We start from the raw sequence: 20,171 nt of genomic DNA, 5'->3' as shown, positions 1-20,171 counted from the left end.
GTCTGATGCGTTTTCTCTGGCCAGAGAACGCAGGGAATCCTTCTCCGGTTTCCCAGATGGAGGACTGAAAAGATATTCGTCAAACATGTCGTACTCGGAGACGGTGCGCTCATCCTGATGGTTCAGGTTTTTTTCACAGCAACCTTCTCCAGCTGGAGAAGGTTTGTAAAGATAAGCATCAAACTCATCATACTCCGTGCTCTCGTCCTGGTAGTCACAGGTTTCAAATTTGACACCTGGAAGCAGTTGGTTAACAACTTTTCTAACTCCAGTGGTAATAAAATATCCAGCGGCAAACGTCAGTGGGAAAAACTTTTCTAAACTTAAGACTGGCTTCTTCTACTTCAATTGCTTCTTTCTTTTTCATCGCTGCTGCTCTTGCTGAAAGCGCTTCACGTTCTGCTTTAATTTTCAGCTGCATTGTACTTGTACTTTATCCTTGCGATGTACAGCTTGCAATCGAGGTATCGTGTTACATCTTTCCTCTTCTTTAATCTAGTGATTTTGTCATTCGAGCTCGTTCTGTGGGCTTTGGCTCCCTCTTCTGTCCAACATGCGCAACTTCAATGTCGTCTGCCATATAGTCCCGTTTTATTTTACTTTTAATTCTTACACATAAACTGTGAGCCTCCAAACAGCTTCTTACTTTTCTAAAAAGTTCACAAACATGAGTGACAGAGTTCCCTTATGTGCAGGATTTCTTATCCGTAGATCACGGGATTTATCCGTTGACATGTGCTGGCAACTTACTGTAGCTTAGCAACCAAGCTTCTGTCGCCCTTGATAACAACGTTGTACTTGCGGATTTTATTACTTCAACTCCGTTGTTTCCTTCAGCTGAATTGAATCTCCGTTCGTCTGTAAGTCCTCTTTTCGTTTTTACTTAGTCTTGAAAAAGTCCTCCCATGAGAAAGTCTTTTGACTTGATATAAGTGCGGCATCTCTCACTAGTCTAGCCCCTTGAAGCTCTTTCGTACGTGACACATTTCTAAAAATAAAAAAAAGAGGTCTTGAATCCGACGGTCATCATTAAGTCTTTACTGAACTTAAAAGAAAATAAAAATAACAAACAGATTCAAAACAAATAGAAAGTGACGGTCAAAAAAAAGACTGTTACTCTCAAGGTGCCAGACTTCTACAATGTTCAAGTACTTTCATCTTTCATAAACTAATTAGTCACTAACCAATCAAAAGGCACCACGTAATAAGCTTAAGCACAATACAATTACAGATGCTTATCCTTTTCAAATAGCAGAGTAAAAAATTAAACTCACGTAAACACAAAATAACGCTTTGTATTAAGTTCCAAAAATGTATATATGGCTCCTACACCTGGTTTATCAACTGCGGTAGCAATTTCGCTCAAACTCCTCCCTTTGTCATTTCTGTATTCTTTGCATGTTGAATAAACATTAATGTTGTTTCCACATATCATCTCCAATGTCCGCTGGACTTCCGGTTGCTCCGTGTCAGCTGTTTGGGATTCCCCTCTAATTTCCCCTCAGAAAGCACGGAGGAGAATCCACGCGTTCTGATTGGCTACCTGTCACATTCAACAGGCTGCGTTAAGCTCCCAGTGGGGAAAATGCCTGATTTAGATCAGAGCGGCAAGACGATCTACCCTAACACACCACAGGATGAACGGTTACGAAATTGCAAGTGACAATCTTAGAAAGATCAACGTTCTAAGATTGGGATATGGCGAAAATCGGGGCAAAAAATCGTGTAGTGTGAGCTATTGCATCAGGTCGTCGGATATGCCCATCTTCTCCATTTAAATCTAATTATTACAATTACACACAATACTAGGGCAACATAATATACGGACTTCATAATCTGCCCTCTTTTGGTTGAATGCAGTATTTATTTCCACTTTGGCTTTATGTTTAGTTTTTATTCTAGTACATTTTTTTGTTAATGGAGACTGAGAATCCATTTTATTTCTGTTTTTGGTTGTTTTGTTTATTTTGTTTATCAGTTCCAGTGTTAAGTGTTCTTTTGAAAACAAAGTGTATCTATCTTTGGCAAGAAATTGCATGCATTATCATCGTCATTTCCATTAAATCAGTGTAAAAAGGTCTTCAAACAATATTATTATTTATTGCAATAATTTTTGAGACAATTAATCGCTCAGCAAAATTTGTTATCGTGACAGGCCTACCTACAAGAGAAGATTTTAAATTTTAATACTATTACTGTTAAATGGATCTTAAATGTCATATTTTCCTGCACTTTCTTTTGCATTATTCTTACTTTTTTCTTACATTATATTATTGACCAGTTCTCAAAACTATTGCATAAAACCAGTTTTGGTTATATGATTTATTGTTTTGGATATCATGTAACTGAAAAGTTTTTTCACTTTGATTTTTTTTTTTTTTAGGTGACTGCGGGCTGGTTAGTTTTGTACCTCAACTCTTTGCTTTGCTAAAGTATTTATTTACCTTTGAAATGTTATACATTTTTATGATATATAACCACAGATATGTACTGTAGCATATCTCAGTGGATCAAAGTAGTGCATAATTGTGGCACGGCGATGCATCATTTTATTAGAAGTCATCAGTGAACACAGGAAGCAAGCTGTAGAGAAGTTAAATAGAATAAGATTATAAAATGGTGTCATGAGCTTTGAACATCACAGAGAGCTGCATTTCAGTGAACGTCTTAAAACAAAAGCAGCACGGCACAACTACTGAGACATGGTCACACACTCAAACCGGGCCGGGAGAGCGTCAGTCAGAGAAACTCGAAGAAACTTGCTGACAGGAGTTTTTCAGAAGCGTTCCTAATCTGATGCAGCAAGTTTCTCCGAAGGGGTTTTATTCAGGTGTTTTACTGGCAGGAACCAAAAACCCTGCAGGCTGGAAAGTAGCCAGGAAAACCCAGAGCAGGATCTGGGTCAGTGCTTTCACCTGACAACAACAGATCAGAAAACCTCCCTAAACCTCTTTACATGTGAGCATTGAAATTGTTATCCAAACAACAGCAGGTATGTAAAGGGCTTTTGCGTCTCTGATCCAGATAAGCGGTATAGGCCTTGTAACAACAATGAACCTATTTCTGTAATCTCTCTCATCTTCACAGCTTCGTGAAGGCTAAAAATAAATCTGTGTTACAGGAATCAAACCCCACCCCGCTGGTGGCAGTCTTGTTTACCTCTTTCAACCATCCCGACCTATTCAGCAGGCATTCTCTTTGCTCACAAGTTTGTTATTGCAGTTTACAGTAACCGCAAAAGCAAACACCTACTGGCATCCGTGGCAGTCTGCCCACTCTTCAAAATGGGAAGGCTATCAAGCTATTCAAGGAAGGCAGATGTCGAAAGAAAATATCGACTTCCCTAATGGGTGGATATCAAAGTCTGGAGCAGTAATTAAAACATTTGAAACATCTGGAGCGGTAACCGTAGCTGACTTCGGTTTTCTTTGGGCCGCCATGTTTCCGTACCACCACCAGATGAAGGAAAAGGCTTTTTTCGGTCTGGTTATCTCAAGCACAGAATGATAAACACTGAAACCTTTGGGCTTTGTGAGATGATGAGTCAGCTTTCTAGCGACAAACAGAGGTCAGATACACTGAAAAACGTCTCACGGTGAGTGTGGTGGATCTACTAGGGCCTGGAAACATTGCTTTTAGCGCACGGCATCATGAAGTCTTTCAAACGCTGCGGCGTCACATTTTAAACAATTGTACAATTTTGTACTTTTACAGCAATTTCTGAAGGATAGCAAAATTACAGGATTTTGATTTGTTTTCTAGCAAAATTATGCCACATTATATAAGTCAAGTCTCAAGTCTTGATTTTAATGACTCGAGTCCAAGTCATGTGACGCGCGTCCCCACCTTTGGTTTACACTCATTTCAGGTACATTTCCATGTTTTCCCCCTTCTCAATAAGCAGCTCAGACATTTTACCCTCACACCTGATGCATGCTTTCCTGATCAGTTTGTTATTGTTCCGGTTTCTGTCTGAAAGCCACAGCAGCAACACAGCAGGTAAGTTTGTTGTAAACTTTTACCTGCGGGTAAAAGTTTGTTGTAAACTTTTACCCGCAGGTAAAAGTTTGTTGTTTTCGGGAATGACCCTCAGATATCCTTCTAAGGAAAATGCAGTGTGTCTTAATGTTTTCCAGTTTCCTCTTCCCGCAGCCACAAAATATGCATCAGTCACTGTATTATTAAATAAGATCCCGGTGCTTTTGGAAAGCGATCATCTTGGCTGATTAACCCAATTACATGCCAGGAAAGTACCAGTTGTTCCAGTTTACCTTCCAAGGTTGATCGCTCTGATAGTTCTAGGTCGAAACGAACTGAGAAAAAAACTTTGACTGTTCCCGTCTCCATCATCGTTGGCTAAAGTTCTGCACTAACCAACTTCCTGGTGCCAAAGGGTCATATCTCTCTTTTGTCTTTATATTTTTTGTTTCCAAACTTCTTGGGGACTGAAATTTTACGCCGGGTAGAGAATACAAAGTTAAGCTTTTGTTTTTCTCAGAATACTTTCAACGAAAGTTAGAACTCACCAAAACACAACAGGAGCAATAAAATACACAAATTACACACTTAAACACGTATATAACATTGTTAAATGTTATCTCATTTTAACCAAAAATGTTAGTTTATTTTTATGATTTTGGGCTTTCTGTGCCCGAAGTAGTGAAAAAATTGTAACAGTTGGAGGCAATTAAATTAAGTTTTTCAATCCCTGTGTAATTACTTAGACAATTAAACTACTCAAGAGGAGTTTTGGTGCTGGGAATCTTTAAATGCATCCGGAAAGTTCGGCCAAGAAAGTGGATCACACATGAAAACATCCAAGAGCATAAAGTGCTCCAGTAAACATTTGATTCGCAATTATAGTGTATGTTCATCATGTGCATCATTTTCTCTTAAATTTGCAATATGTACTCAAGTTTTTATTCTGAGCACAGTGCACTGCAAAAACACAAAATCTTACCGAGTATGTTTCTCTAGTTTCTAGTACAGATATCTTGGTGCACTTGAAAAAATGAAAAAACTAACCTGCAAACAACTTTTCAGCAAGCTACAAGAGTTTGTTTTTTAAGTCAACAATTCATTAATATGGCAGAAATTAATCACAAGACTCATCACAAGACAAAATTAAGGATTTATTTACATTAAACAAGCTCCTGTATCTTGCTGAAAAGTTACTTGTAAGTTAGTCTTATTTGAAGTGTACTAAGATATTCGGACCAGAAACTAGACCAAAAATCCCTGGTTTGCGTGTTTTTTGCAGTGTTTTCGTTTAATGGCCTGCTCAAGGTCATGTATACTTTTAAGATTGAAAGATCTACTATGTCTATCTGATTCTGGTAAAAGGCCTCACTGTGTTTTTCTTGACTCTCCTCTGAGCTTCTCCTCTTTTCAGTCCTGCTATCTTTAGTCTCTCTTATCAGATTAAAACAGGTGAACCACAGGTGACAGGAATCAAGCCACGCCCCGCTGCTGCTAGTGTTTGATCCTTTAGTCAGCTCATCATTATGTTGCCTCACCGGAACGGTTCTCAAATGTCATGGCATTAAAGAAAACACAGAGGATATGACAGACGGACAAAGAGCTTTGTTTTAGATCAGCGTCATTTCCGACCCATCCTTCTTACATCCTTATTAATTTAAACAAATTAATTTACTTAATTAAGTTAGTTAATTTACTTTAAGTACTAACAGTACACACTATTATTGTTGTCTCAGTTGCATAATTTAAATCTATGGAAAACACTACAGCTGTGGCGCCACCAAGGGGGGGAAAGAACGGGGAACGTCCCACCAATTCCTTCAAGAAATGTAAAACCATTTTTAATGCGAAAGTAAGTATTAAACAAATCAACACTTTCTCAGAAAATCTATTTCTAAAGGTCCAATCCACACATGCCAAACATCATAACCCAAAAGTTACATTAATAAGTAGCTGCCACCATGGTTTCTAGACACATTCACTGCATAAGACTCCACTGATGAAGAAGAGACACATTGTGCAGAATGAGAATGGACAAAAAGTAGAAAACAAAGCACGTAGAAATATCCCAGGAAGCTCTCAAATGGTTACAGAGAAAGACAATAAAGGTACTTAAGTGGCCGAGCCAATCAGCTCACTGGGATCTAATCTGAAATCTGTTGAAGCCACTGAAGTTTAGAGTGCATGAAAGACAGACGGTTTCTACAAGCAGCAGACGTCTTGAAAATAGAAAATGGGCTTTTTATACAAATTATTTAATACATTTTATATAAAGCTGCTTAATGCTTATTTCATTTTAATCCCAATCCCACTTTATTGCATCACAGGCTGTAAAAGTTTCTCTCATAAAGACCATATAGTGTCCATTCCTGGAGTTTTATAACTTGTTCAGCCTGAATCAAATAAATGTTTTGTTATCAGTTGATCCAGGTGTGTTGGAGCAGAAACTTTTCCCCAAAACTTTTCTATGACTTGGAAAAGTCATGTTAGCTAAACTGCGTTAGCTTCTGGCCGGTGAACCCGTTTCCAAACAGACAACGATACAAAACATGCAAACAAATATCAACTTTTAGAATTTTTTTTCCCTAGCTTTGATTCACAATTCAATAATTATAATATTCATTTAGCATAAATGCTGCCTCACACCTTTTAGTTGTAGATGAGTTCTTTAGGGGGTTTTGTTGTTGTTTTCCTTTCCTCTTTGGTTCTGTTGGTCGTTTAATTGTCAAAAACCTTTTTTACATTTTGCGCTTGATGTGCTGGAAGGAAAATCTCTGGACCACTGAGACATTCAAAGACTCTGTAAGTAAAACGCCGTGCAAGCGGGACTGGCCTTTTGAAAGCTTTCAGTCGTTTTTATTCCTCCTTTTGACGACGTGAAAGCTGGATGAAATGTTTGAGCTCCAGCAGACATTTTTAAATCATCACAGTCTGATGAATCTGAACATTTTAGTTAAAATCATAAACTTGTTTTGTTCCTCATTGTCAAACTCAGCTATGCTAGCTTGAGGACTGATGTAGCTTGATGAATTTGACTGGCAGCCAAAAAGGAAAGATGAGCATGACAAAATATAATGACTGGAAAAATAGATTTGATTTCGTACTAAAAGATTTATAATGAATTTTTTATTTTATTTTGCTTTTTTCCTCTCATTTCTCCTCCAACTCTATACTGGCCCCCCAGTCACGGTTAGCGGTTTATCACAACATGGAAGCAAATTCACATTCATTTAAATTGGGTGTAAATCACAAAGCCACCAGTCAGGTGTTTATTTGAGTTGCACATTTCAGCAACAAGGCAGTTCAAAGTGGTTTACACCATAAAAACATAAAACAGTCACCAATTATGAAAAACTTTACAGTTTGTCAAACTTTGGAGCAGTGACAAATAATTTGTCCTTTTCTGGTTATCCATTTTCAGATCTCACATTTCCAGTATGGCGGGGGAAGGATTTACAGGTTTTAGTTGTTAAGTTGAGAAGTTTAGTTACCGGTAAGGTAACTCGGCACATAAACCCTTCCTAGTTCTTGTAGAATGTGATTCCAGGAATATTTCATCTCATTTTCACAGCTTTTTCTTTTTCCTTCCACTTATCAGGTTTCCTCATTTCAGTAACAGCAGACTGCGTAGTCGGTGCTCGGAAGCAAAATGTGTGTAAAAGAAGCCATAGTGCAAAGAAAGATCTTCAGAAAGCCTGGAGAACAGTTGATTAAGATCGCCTTAAAATCCTAGGAATGTCTGGCCGTTTCTCAGTAGAGCATTCTTGCACTGGCTCCAAATCTTCAAGGCGTCAAGGCAAGTGTGAATCTGCAGTTTTGAGTTTGATAATTGAATAATGAAATAGAAAATCAGTCAGTTTTCCTTGACCTTTCACATGGAAATTCATCTTAATTTGTCCAGGAAGTTTGTCTCCAAAAACAACGTGCATTTGAAAGAAATGCGTCATCAAAAACATGCATGTTATAAATAATAATCAAAGGGAAAATGATTGACTTTACATGAATTAAACCCTTATTGTGGCCGAGACGCTTGTTGCGTATTTCCATTGCGACAGAGATATATTATCTCTGTTGATTAGCTCCAAAATTTTGAGGAAGGCCCCCTCCACAGATTAGATTAAAATTTGGACTTTGGCTGGGCCACCAAAGTATGCTAGTATGTTTCCAGTCAGTAGAAACATGTTAGTAAGCCAATAACAATTTGTCTGTATAACATGCCACCTTAATAAAATATTAATGAAATAGCATTTTCTTCAAATGTTTTCTACTTTTGCATTGTGGTGTGATCTTTTCATTGTCTATTTCTACCCGTTAGATACACAGTTCCTGACTGAATTAAGATCATTTTCCATCTAAATCTGAATGATTCTGGATTTAACCATAAGGACGGTCAGTGTGTGAATTGACTGTGATGATTTTCTTTTTTTTAACAGCTGTTCTCTACTTTTTCATCTCTCAAACTCAACTCAAAACCAAAGTTTGCTTTTATGTTTTACTTCCAGGTAGTCACTGAAGCACACTTTCCTTGATGCGTGTTAAGAATTGGAACCAGTACAAAGTGAAGCTCGGAGACTAACAAACAGCTAGAAACTCTTGGGATTTAAGATGATTATATTTTGAATTATTATTTCAGTTTTACGTAGACGGTAACAAGGAGGTTGGAACATTTTAAAGAAAATAGCTAATAGCATTCAAAGTTTTCATAAATATACATTTGAAAAGTTGCATTTGGATTCAGCCCTTTATTAAGGAAGCAATTTTCATCTTTTGAAATTTTGTAAACACATATTCACATCTTTAGCAAACAACACGATACTGCGTTTTTTTTTTGTTTTATGGGACTACAGATGGAAATTTGCATTTTGCTAAATCTGGTATATTGTACCATCAGATAAAACCCAATTAAATTAAATAATAAGTCACATTACGATTTTTACTGAGGTTTTATGAAATATAAAAGAGATTAAAGATATTGAAGCCATCCTCCACCTTTCTGTTGTTAAATTCCTTACTCGTCAGCTCCGCCTAGGAAATTCCCCTGACATCACCAGGCTAGGCCTTTTATAAGACTCCTCTCTGACTTCTTACCACTCAACAACCAAACTGTTCATAGTGCTGCTGCAACAGACAAAACATCAACATCATGGATTTGCTGGTTTCTGAATATCAAAACCGCCAAAGGATCAAGGAAGTTGAGAACTCCTTCGGTCCCTCAGCTCCGCAGCTTTTCACACCAGGTCGATTTCTGAAAGGAGAGGGCCCCCTGATGAAGCAGGGCCGCAGGAAGTGGGAGCAGAAAATGTTCTTCCTCTTCAACGATATCCTGGTGTACAGCAGCATCATCATGAACAACCGCTGGTACAAGAACCCCAAGATCATCCCGTTAAGTAAGTCACACACACCTCAGTTCAGGAGTAAATTCAGACAGCAGCCAAACTGTTTATGGGTGCAGTGTGTTAAGATTGTACAATCATTGTGTCATTTCAGAGGACATCATGCTGGACGACATGGAGGACTTTGATGACGTGAAGCACCAGTGGCTGATCTGCACACCTCGCAAGTCCTTCCACGTGTCGGCCTCCTCTGACGAGGAGAAGAAAGCCTGGATGCAGCACATCGAGGCCTGCCAGCAGACCCTGCTGCAGGAGCCGGTCCTCCAAACAAACACAACCTACGCCAAGTCCTGGATCCCCGACCGAGCCGCTCAGAAGTGCATGCGCTGCCTCGCCACGTTCACCGGCATCAACCGGCGACATCACTGCAGAAAGTGCGGCTTCGTGGTGTGCAACGCGTGCTCCAAGGGCCGGGCCCTCATCGAACACATCGACCCCAACAAACCGCTGAGGATCTGCAAAGCCTGCAACAAAACGGAGGATGACCAGACCTTCCGCCTGAGAGGAGACAGCTCCGGCTTGTGGGATGAAGCATCCAGTGATGAAGAGTGAACACTGAGCAATCCTCCTGTAGTAACCAAACTGTAGGCTGAAATTGAGGTGGTGTGACAGAAACCTAGTCATGTGTCCCCTTCCTGTGGAGAAAATGTAGCCATTAAACGGTTGATATTCAGAGAGAATCTGAAATCCTGGATGTGTGGAAGAGTTGAGCAGAACAGAGCAGGTGAGGGAGAGAAAGGACACCTATCAGCCGATACCTGAGTTTAACATGAATGTGTTGATAAGACCTGCTGGACTGGAGGAGAGCAACGCAACCGCTACAGAGTGTTGGACTCTTGATGAAAATAAAGAAGCTGCTGTAGAAGACAGAAAGTCATAAAGTATTTGAAAAGTAAATAATGAAAATATTGTAATATATATGTATGTATATATAATTTTATAATTGTGCTCAAACTGCAGTGTTTTGTTATGTGAACATATGTTGTTTTTGTTCATGCTATCTGGTAAGCAGCTTGTTGTCAAACCACTGCTGCAACTTTCTCAATACAAATAAATGTTCAGTAAATGTAAAGAGTTTCCGTTCAGACCATTTTTTATTTATTTTTGTCTAAAGTTCTTTAAATTATTAATCCTACTGCATCTGATTCAATTGTGCACATTGTTGCAGTTGCTGTGGCATGCGTTCATTTTTAAATCTAAAAAAATAAAAAATGCAAACAGTGCTGGGAATGTTGCAACATACAGTGCCTTCAAACCATAATATAATCATACCCAATATATATATGTATATCTATATATATATGTATATCTATATATATATATATATATATATATATATATACACACACACACGCGCGTTTGCAGGGCTATCGTTGCGGGGACTTTCCATTGACTTCCATTCATTTCTACAGCCTAAACCTTACCCTTACACCCTAACCCCACCCATTACATACCTAACCAAAACTCAATTCACACCTTAGTCCTAAATCTGACCCCTGACCCAAAAACAGCGTTTCCCCTTGTGGGGACCAGGCTTTGGGCCCCACAAAGAGCAGTGTCCCCCCCACAACGTAGTATATGTCAGGAAAATGGTCCCCACAAGGTATTAGAAACAAACGCACACACCCACACACACACAAGGGGTATGTATTAATCCTTTAAACACATATATGACAAAAAAATGAAGTATTTACACCCTCGGCAGATTTAGGTTTAAATTTATTTTGCTAACATTTGGCTAAACTGTTAATGTTAGAAGAAAACACGAGACTCCGACTTGAATCTGATAGAGAATCTGATGGGTGGAGCTAAAGATCAGCTTTGCGATCATAAACAGTCTATAAATACCGGTGAAAATATGCAAAAAGCTGCTCAGCAACAAAAATATTTTAGAAAATAGCATTATCTTCACCGCATGTTTATGTTATGCTACTCTTGCATTGTTTTGTTATCTTTTGATAATAAAAGACAACGAAAAATTATCTTTTGGTATCAAACTTCCTGGAAGATTTTCCATCTAGATCTGCCAGAGGAAAGAATGACTCTGGGTTTAGTCAGTGTGTGAACTGACTGTGATTTTTTTCCCCCCTTTTCCACAGTTGTTCTTCTGTTTCCTCTTTCATTCAAGAAAATCAAATCACAAAGTTCTATTCAAAACACTCAGACATATTTAAGAATTTGCCTTGTATTCAGCCTTTCTGACATCATCACCTGTGCAGCAATGGCCCGTTGCGGTCCACCATGACAGTTTTGCTAACTTTAGTATTTCCCATGTTTCAGCAACACTAAAAAAAACATTTATTGTTTCAGCAACAATAAATAACGATTCCGTATTTTATAAGACTGTGTCAGTCCTTACAGAGCCCTCTAGGGGACATGGGGACATTTTTTTCTTTTGCGTTCCCTCGCAAAACTTTTAAGTTTCTGTTTATATCTTAGGTTTGTGGTGCCTTTCTATACTAAAGAAAAAGATATAAAATTTCAGATATTTCACAAGGAGATATTAACATACATGGAAAAACCTTACATAACCTTGTATTAAGGCAGAAAGTACGAAGGGCTTACAGTATTCAATTATGCCACATAGCTGATCAGTAGATTATTGCAAGGGAACGCAAAAGAAAAAAAAAAGTCCCATGTCCCCTGGAGGGCTCCGTATGAAATGACCCAATTCCATTTTTTTTTTTTTTTTTGACGTAATGCGACCTGTATCTGATCTTTTTATGACAGGTCGGATTTTCTTCGAATGCGACCCTGGCCACTTGGGTATCCGATAAGTATCCGTTTCAAATGCGACCAAACGTCCAGGAAGTTCATCCGAACTGAACGTCACTGATACTCGACAAACGTCACTATTCTGCGCCCTAATTCACGTGAGCGCGAAGACAAACAACAACCATGGCGGACTATGATGAGGACTAAATTATTACTTGCTCCGGTCGGACAACAACTTACAAATCGCAGGCTATGCTCGCATCCATGTTTACTTCCGCAAACTGAGCACTACTTCTTCTTTATGAGTGGTTCTATATGTGTGACGTTATTGCGCCCTCTACTGCGCATGTGGGACACTTTCATCGTGTGCAGTTCACACTGGAGAACAGAAACTTTCCGTAAATAGGAAAGAAAGAAAAAATACAGCCAAACTATTTGGACTATTTCTGAGTTGTAAGTCATCTGACAGTTTTGATTGTGTCTCTTTTGTGTTGGTAGACCACATACTAAAAATTATATCTAGTTTAATCTCATTAGCAAAAACTCACATCTCGTCGTGTCATCAAAGAAAAATAATACCACACCATAAACCCACTTGGCATCAGACGTTTTGCATTGCTCTCTGTGATGTATGGCTTGGATGCAGCTGCTCATCCATGGAAATCTGTTTCATGGCCTTTTCGCACTATACGCTTCAGCATCCGCTGACCCCGCTCTATCAGTTTGCATGGTCTACCGCTTCGTCGCCGAGTTGCTGTCGTTCACAAACACTTCCATTTTCTTATAATACATCTGACAGTTGACTGGAATAATTCGGAATGAGAAACTTTCTTGACAGGTGGCATCCTATCACAGTTCTATGCTGGAATTCACTGAGAGCCATTCATTCTTTCACAAATGTTTATAACATTTGCATAACAACATCTGCAGGCCTCGGTTCTTAGTTTAATACACCTGTGACCATGGAAGTGATTCTGATCATTTGGATGGGTGAGCAAATATGGTGTATGGTGTGGGTCTCAAGGGGTCTCAAACTCCAGTCCTCGAGGGCCGCAGTCCTGCAGTTTTTAGATGTGCCACAGGTACAAAACACTGGAATGAAATGGCTTAATCGCCTCCTCCTTGTGTAGATCAGTTCTCCCAGCCTTGCTAATGACCTAATTATTCTATTCAGGTGTGGCGCAGCAGAGGCACATCTAAAAGTTGCAGGACTGTGGCCCTCGAGGACTGGAGTTTGAGACCCCTGGCTACACGTTTGGCTTTGGTCTCAGAAGACTCCTCCCTAATGCAGCCCTAAAAATGGAAGGTGCCATTTTTAGGCACCTTCCATGGGCTGCGTCCAAATACAAACTTGTCTGATTTATATTTGTAAAAACAATACATTTCTACCTTGTTTTATTCTCCATAAATATGAAATGACAGCGCCTTCAGTTTTGAAGACACTGTTGCAACTTTCCCTTCATTGAGCTGAAGTCATGCAGACTTCCTAGGAATGTAGTAAGGCACTATTTGAGTTGGGAGGTTTGATGCCAGGAATCAGAATACATCCAGCAGAAGCATTTGCACCTGGGTGAATTAAAATTCAAAAGGAAAGCATGATGTAAACAAGTTGCAAGTTGACTCTGATGAAATAGGATTACCGATTGAAAAATTGATAAAAAATAACAATGAAACAGAAACCCTTTACATTTACTGCACATGTATTTTTATTGATAGCAGCAGCGGTTTTACAACAAGCATATTGACAAAAACAATATCATAATATTGTCACAGAGACATTTGGCATAGAAAACGTGACAGGTTGAGCACAGTGACAAACATAGATAAATATATATACAATACTTTCATAATGTCGTTTACTTTTTAAATACTTCATGTGTTCTTTATTTTCATTGAGTCCAGCGTTGTGTAGCGGTTGTGTTGCTGATCTCCAGTCTTGTCTTATTGATGTTGATCTCTCCCTCCATGTTCCACTCTTCCAATCCACACACGCTTCTCCTAACACAGATTTTAGATGCTCTCTATTATTTCTCACATTTTCTCTAAAGAAGGGGGGACACGCGACTAGACTTCAGGTTTCTGTCACACCAAGTCAATTTCAACCTACAGGGGGATTAAAGCTGGAGGACTGGACAATGTTCACTCATCACCACTGGATGTTTTGTCTGAATCAGTGCTGCCTCTCGGCGAGTGTGTGTTCTGGTCATCCTCCGTTTTGTTGCAGACTTTGCAGATCCTCAGCGGTTTGTTGGGGTTGATGTGCTGGATGAGGGCCCGGCCCTTGGAGCACGCGTTGCACACCACGAAGCCGCACTTTCTGCAGTGATGTCGCCGGTTGGTCGTGGTGAACGTGGTGAGGCAGCGCATGCACTTCTCAGCAGCACAATCGGGGATCCAGTTAATGGCGTAAAGGCGGTCTGGTTGGTCCTGCAGCAGGGCATTGAAATGCTCCATCCAGGCTTTCTTCTCCTCGTCGGAGGAGGCCGACACGAGGAAGGACTTGCGAGGTGTGCAGATCAGCCACTGGTGCTTCATGTCGTCAGAGTCCTCCATGTCGTCCAGCTTGATGTCCTCTGAAATGACACAATGATTGTACAATCTTAACACACTGCACCCATAAACAGTTTGGCTGCTGTCTAAATTTACTCCTGAACTGAGGTGTGTGTGACTTACTTAACGGGATGATCTTGGGGTTCTTGTACCAGCGGTTGTTCATGATGATGCTGCTGTACACCAGGATATCGTTGAAGAGGAAGAACATTTTCTGCTCCCACTTCTTGCGGCCCTGCTTCATCAGGGGGCCCTCTCCTTTCAGAAATCGACCATTTGTTGAAAGCTGCAGCCGTGATGGATGGAAGGACTTCTCTAGTTCCCCGATCCTTCGGCGGTTATGGTCATCAGAAACCAGAGTCTCCATGATGTTGATGTTTTGTCTGTTGCAGTAGCAGTAAGAGCAGTTTGGTTGTGTGCTGCCAGCTTTGAGAGAGGAGTCGTATAAAAGGCCTGGCTTTGCTTCCTGGTGATGTCAGGGGGAATTTTGGAGGCGGAGCCAATGGGCAAGGAAGTTATGCAGCAACAAAAACAGCAAACTTGACGGTAAAAGCCTGATTCCGGCTAATTGTTGAATTGAATCGGTTTATCCAAATTTTAGCAGTGCAATAGTGTCATAAATATACGGATTTAACACAATATTAATTTCCACCTGCAGTCCCATAAAACAACCACACAATCGAGTGTTGCTTGCTACGTGGCTTATCTCTGCACGTGTTTGCAAAATTTCAAAAGATGAAAATTGCTTTTTTATCTGCTTTATGTTAAAAGAAAAAGAAGCTTTGCATGATGTCAAGCATTTTTCAAAACTTTCCAACCTCCTTGTTTCAATCTACATAGAAAACTAAAACAATCATAAAATAAATAAAATAAAAACATCCGAGAGTGATTAGCCATTTCTTATCTGTGCATCACGGATTCTTGTTCTGGTTCCAGTTCTTTTTACGCACCAAGGCAACTATGCTTCAAGCCTCTTCTTGGAAGTGTAATATATGAAAAGAATCTTTACTTTTCTGTTTGATGAATGACAAAAGGAAAGAAAAACAACAAATTTCTGATCTTTCTTACAGATAAACCCAGAATCATTCTCTGGCAGATTTAGATGGCAAACTGTTTTAATTCATCCAGGAAGTTTGTTTCCAACACATATTGAAACAGGCATTGCTTAAAAGATAATGAAACAATGCAAAAGTAGCAAAACAAGTGCATTTTTTATTCTCGTTAGAGGCTGTTTTTCTGTACTGATGCCAAGCCATCACCCTAATTTTAGCTATGTGTTTAGAGAATTGATACAAACCCCAAGAGACACAAGGTGGTTATTTAAAGCATCATCTCAATGCTAACTTTTGTGATGCAAATCTGTAAATGATTTTAACAACCTAAGTAATTGTCAGTAAAATGTAGCAGATTATCTACATAAATGTGAGATTAAAAACAAACAGAGGTTTAGGCCTGTCACGATAATCCATGTATCAATTAATCGCATGATAAATTAAAATAAACTCAATAATTTTCATTTGCTTGATTTATCGTTTTTCTCTCTTCTTTCTCTTTTTACCAAAAGCTGAATGATAAAAGTCTTCTGTCTGGTGTTTTGGCCTTAACTTTTCCTTTTTACAAAAGATAATTTTGCTTACAAAACAACGGAAACAGCTTATAAAATAAATAATAAAGTCATCATTTATTTTATGTGCTGTTTCCATTGTTTTGTTTATTTATCTTGGATATTTAAATTATCTTCCGGTTCCAGTGTTTAAATATTCATTGGAATTTAAATTTTAATGGTCTTGGAGAATGTGTTCTTGCATTTTTACGCCTTTGTTACATATATAACTGAAAACGGTCTCAAAACAACAATGCTATCGTTTATCGCAATAAGTTCTGGGGCAATTTATCGTCCAGCAAAACTTATCGCGTCAGGCCTACAGATGCTCATGATTGTTTATTATATGTTTTAAAGGCATGTGTGTTGCAACATTCGCTTCGTTGCGCTAAAGTCCTGCAGGCTTCCTAGGAATGTAAGGAACTATTTGAATCTGGAGATTTGATGCCTGGAATCAGAAAACATGCAGCGAAGTGAGTCACTGTTTGCACCTGGAAAAACTCAAACTGTAGAGTTAAAACAGGAAGCATGTCGCTGCTTGAGCGACAGAATCTGATTGAACGCGGTTAATAGTTGAAAGAGGAACTTTTGGTAGAAAAGAATACTCTGAACACAAACTCTTTACATTTATTGGACATTTATTTTTATTGATAAAGTTGCAGCATTAAGTTGCACAACTGTAAACATCAACAAAAACAACATATGATTGGAAACACAAGGACATTTAGCTTCATATAAGATTCTACAGTTTGAGCACAGAGATAAACATCGATACAGCACTAAGTACATCAAACTAAATCATAATAGCAGAACACTTTATATTATAAATATCTTACAATATTTTTTACTTTTCAAATACTTTATGACTTTCTGTCTTCTACAGCAGCTTCTTTATTTTCATCAAGAGTCCAACACTCTGTAGCGGTTGCGTTGCTCTCCTCCAGTCCAGCAGATCTTATCAACACATTCATGTTAAACTCAGGTATCGGCTGATAGGTGTCCTTTCTCTCCCTCACCTGCTCTGTTCTGCTCAACTCTTCCACACATCCAGGATTTCAGATTCTGTCTGAATATCAACCGTTTAATGGCTACATTTTCTCCACAGGAAGGGGACACATGACTAGGTCTCTGTCACACCACCTCAATTTCAGCCTACAGTTTGGTTACTACAGGAGGATTGCTCAGTGTTCACTCTTCATCACTGGATGCTTCATCCCACAAGCCGGAGCTGTCTCCTCTCAGGCGGAAGGTCTGGTCATCCTCCGTTTTGTTGCAGGCTTTGCAGATCCTCAGCGGTTTGTTGGGGTCGATGTGTTTGATGAGGGCCCGGCCCTTGGAGCACGCGTTGCACACCACGAAGCCGCACTTTCTGCAGTGATGTCGCCGGTTGATGGCGGTGAACGTGGCGAGGCAGCGCATGCACTTCTGAGCGGCTCGGTCGGGGATCCAGGATTTGGCGTAGGTTGTGTTTGTTTGGAGGACCGGCTCCTGCAGCAGGGTCTGCTGGCAGGCCTCGATGTTCTGCATCCAGGCTTTCTTCTCCTCGTCAGAGGAGGCCGACACGTGGAATGACTTGCGAGGTGTGCAGATCAGCCACTGGTGCTTCACGTCGTCAAAGTCCTCCATGTCGTCCAGCATGATGTCCTCTGAAATGACACAATGATTGTACAATCTTAACACACTTCACCCATAAACAGTTTCTCTGCTGTCTGAATTTACTCCTGAACTGAGGTGTGTGTGACTTACTTAACGGGATGATCTTGGGGTTCTTGTACCAGCGGTTGTTCATGATGATGCTGCTGTACACCAGGATATCGTTGAAGAGGAAGAACATTTTCTGCTCCCACTTCTTGCGGCCCTGCTTCATCAGGGGGCCCTCTCCTTTCAGAAATCGACCTGGTGTGAAAAGCTGTGGCGCTAAGGGACCGAAGGAGTTCTCAACTTCCTTGATCCTTTGGCGGTTTTGATATTCAGAAACTAGTGCATCCATGATGTTGATGTTTTGTCTGTTGCAGCAGCAGTAAGAGCAGTTTGGTTGTTGAGTGGTAAGAAGTCAGAGAGGAGTCTTATAAAAGGCCTAGCCTGGTGATGTCAGGGGAATTTTGCAGGTGGAGCCAATGGGCAAGGAAGTTATTCAGCAAAAAAAACAACAGAAAGGTGGAGGACTGCGTCACTAACCTTCAGTTCTTTAGTATTCCATAAAGCTCTGACGTATTAACTCAGTGTTGATTGAAGCTTACAGTCAGTAAAAATCTTAATGCGATCCTCAAACTGCATGTCTGGATGAAGAAAATAATTGTAGAATTGACGTTTGAATTTTAACGGCAAAAAAGCTAAACTAAAGCTTTGCTAAGTCAGATCGTTAATGCAGGAGTCGCACTTGCTTTTTGCATATTCCAACTCGCTGATGGGTAAAGAAGAAGAAAAAACCAAACAAACAAAAAAATCAATCTTTGCCTCTTTCATAGTTTGCCAGTTTCATAGAAACTCAGTTTGCGCTGGTTGGGCACTTCCTGGTTGACTCAACTTTCAAGACGATGGATTAAACTGATTAAACTTAGGGTTTGGGTTATAAAGGGTTATGTTTTAACCCTAATAGGTTATAAATAAATGACTGATTAAGTGACTTCTGAAGGTTAGGATTTTATTCAAGGGCAGCAGAATGGTGAATATGTAGCCAATATGGCCAAAAAAAAAAAACCTTAACAACAAGAGAGCAAACAACAAAACTCAAAGAATAAATGTGACACAAGAGTAACAAGTGTAATAAAATTACATGCGTGTTGCATTAAAGAAATGCAACACGCCTTCCTTTGGCGTGACGCTCCACCAGCGTTCCAAACAATCTGCGTTTCACGGCTTCCAGAGTGAAGCTAAACTAAAGAAATGAAAAACACACAACCTCAACAAATCGGAATATAATAGAAAAGAAATAGCTTTAATTCTGCAACAGCAGCAAAGTGACAATCAGTCAAAGGCCGTCGATTGACAAAGATGTCAGCATAATTACTGTGCAGTTACTGAAATTAATAAGGAACGTGCAACTTGAGTTGCTTTAATTGACCAAAACAACAGACTATTTACAATATGTGACAGTAAAAACGAATGTAAAAAAAATGCAGCAAAGATGTGCAGCACAAATGTCATTAAAAACAAGTAAGAACTGAGTTTGTAGGGAACAGTGATACAGGCAGGAAGGATCTACGTCTGTGCACTTGGCATGTAGCAGTCTGTCTCTGAAGTCATGCAAAATAAGAATAAAAACAAAAATAAGAAAAACAAATCATGCAAAAAAAAACAAACTAAAAACGAAAAGAAAATCAAATCCAAATATTTCCCACTTGCATTTGTCCAACAAATGCACGTTATTTGAATTTGAAGTAACTGTACGATTTTACTTTCCCTGCACCACTATGCACGAATTTATCTCATAAAGTTACAGTAAAATGGATCGAAGTCTGTATCTGTAACCAAATGTGAACTACCTGAGCTTTTACTGGGTTGCAAAGTTACGTCACGTTGCTTCAAGTTGCTTCGTTTCACCCTCAAATGCATGTGTGTGGATACAATCACCTTCTACAGAATGCATCGAATCCGGATCGATTTATTTAAATCTACCAATCAGTCAGACACATGAAACAGGAATCACTTTAGGAGCATCCCAAAGAATGTTTTCCAGGTGTTTTTGTCCCTCTTTGATAAAAGTATTTTTTATTAATCACTGATAATTCTGAGCAAAACACAGAGGACGAATGCGTTCCTACTATAAGCATTCACTTAAAGCATCCATTGTTATTTACTAAAATACTTAGTCGAATTAAGAAATCAAGTTTGCTGTGAAAACAACTACTAAAAGTTGTTTTTTTTATTATTATTATTATGGCAGCATAGCAAACTGAATTTAGGAATGAGTAAAAAAAAAAAAGAGAAGA

General features: G+C 39.3%; 3 protein-coding genes across 3 annotated transcripts; 1 reads left to right on the top strand and 2 right to left on the bottom strand.

Annotated features, from left to right (window-relative positions):
- Window positions 1-9,075: 9,075 nt before the first annotated feature.
- On the top strand, window positions 9,076-10,280 carry LOC116734842 (pleckstrin homology domain-containing family F member 1-like). Its single transcript, XM_032586360.1, has 2 exons — window positions 9,076-9,365; window positions 9,466-10,280. The coding sequence occupies exons 1-2, from the start codon at window positions 9,122-9,124 to the stop codon at window positions 9,921-9,923; spliced, it is 702 nt and encodes a 233-aa protein (XP_032442251.1). The 5' UTR covers window positions 9,076-9,121; the 3' UTR covers window positions 9,924-10,280.
- Window positions 10,281-13,772: 3,492 nt separating this feature from the next.
- On the bottom strand, window positions 13,773-15,081 carry LOC116736168 (pleckstrin homology domain-containing family F member 2-like). The gene is made up of 2 exons (XM_032588479.1): window positions 14,760-15,081; window positions 13,773-14,659 (listed from the first exon to the last, which is right to left on the bottom strand). Exons 1-2 carry the CDS (start codon window positions 15,001-15,003, stop codon window positions 14,226-14,228), a joined length of 678 nt encoding a protein of 225 aa, XP_032444370.1. The 5' UTR covers window positions 15,004-15,081; the 3' UTR covers window positions 13,773-14,225.
- Window positions 15,082-16,859: 1,778 nt separating this feature from the next.
- Window positions 16,860-18,313, bottom strand: LOC116736167 (pleckstrin homology domain-containing family F member 1-like). Its single transcript, XM_032588478.1, has 2 exons — window positions 17,986-18,313; window positions 16,860-17,885 (listed from the first exon to the last, which is right to left on the bottom strand). The coding sequence occupies exons 1-2, from the start codon at window positions 18,227-18,229 to the stop codon at window positions 17,428-17,430; spliced, it is 702 nt and encodes a 233-aa protein (XP_032444369.1). The 5' UTR covers window positions 18,230-18,313; the 3' UTR covers window positions 16,860-17,427.
- Between the last annotated feature and the right edge of the window lie 1,858 nt (window positions 18,314-20,171).

The sequence above is a fragment of the Xiphophorus hellerii genome, chromosome 16 (assembly GCF_003331165.1).
Source record: "Xiphophorus hellerii strain 12219 chromosome 16, Xiphophorus_hellerii-4.1, whole genome shotgun sequence".
Classification (NCBI taxonomy): domain Eukaryota; kingdom Metazoa; phylum Chordata; class Actinopteri; order Cyprinodontiformes; family Poeciliidae; genus Xiphophorus; species Xiphophorus hellerii.
The sequence above is the reverse complement of the archived record's forward strand: the minus strand, read 5'-3'. Positions and strand labels throughout refer to the sequence as shown.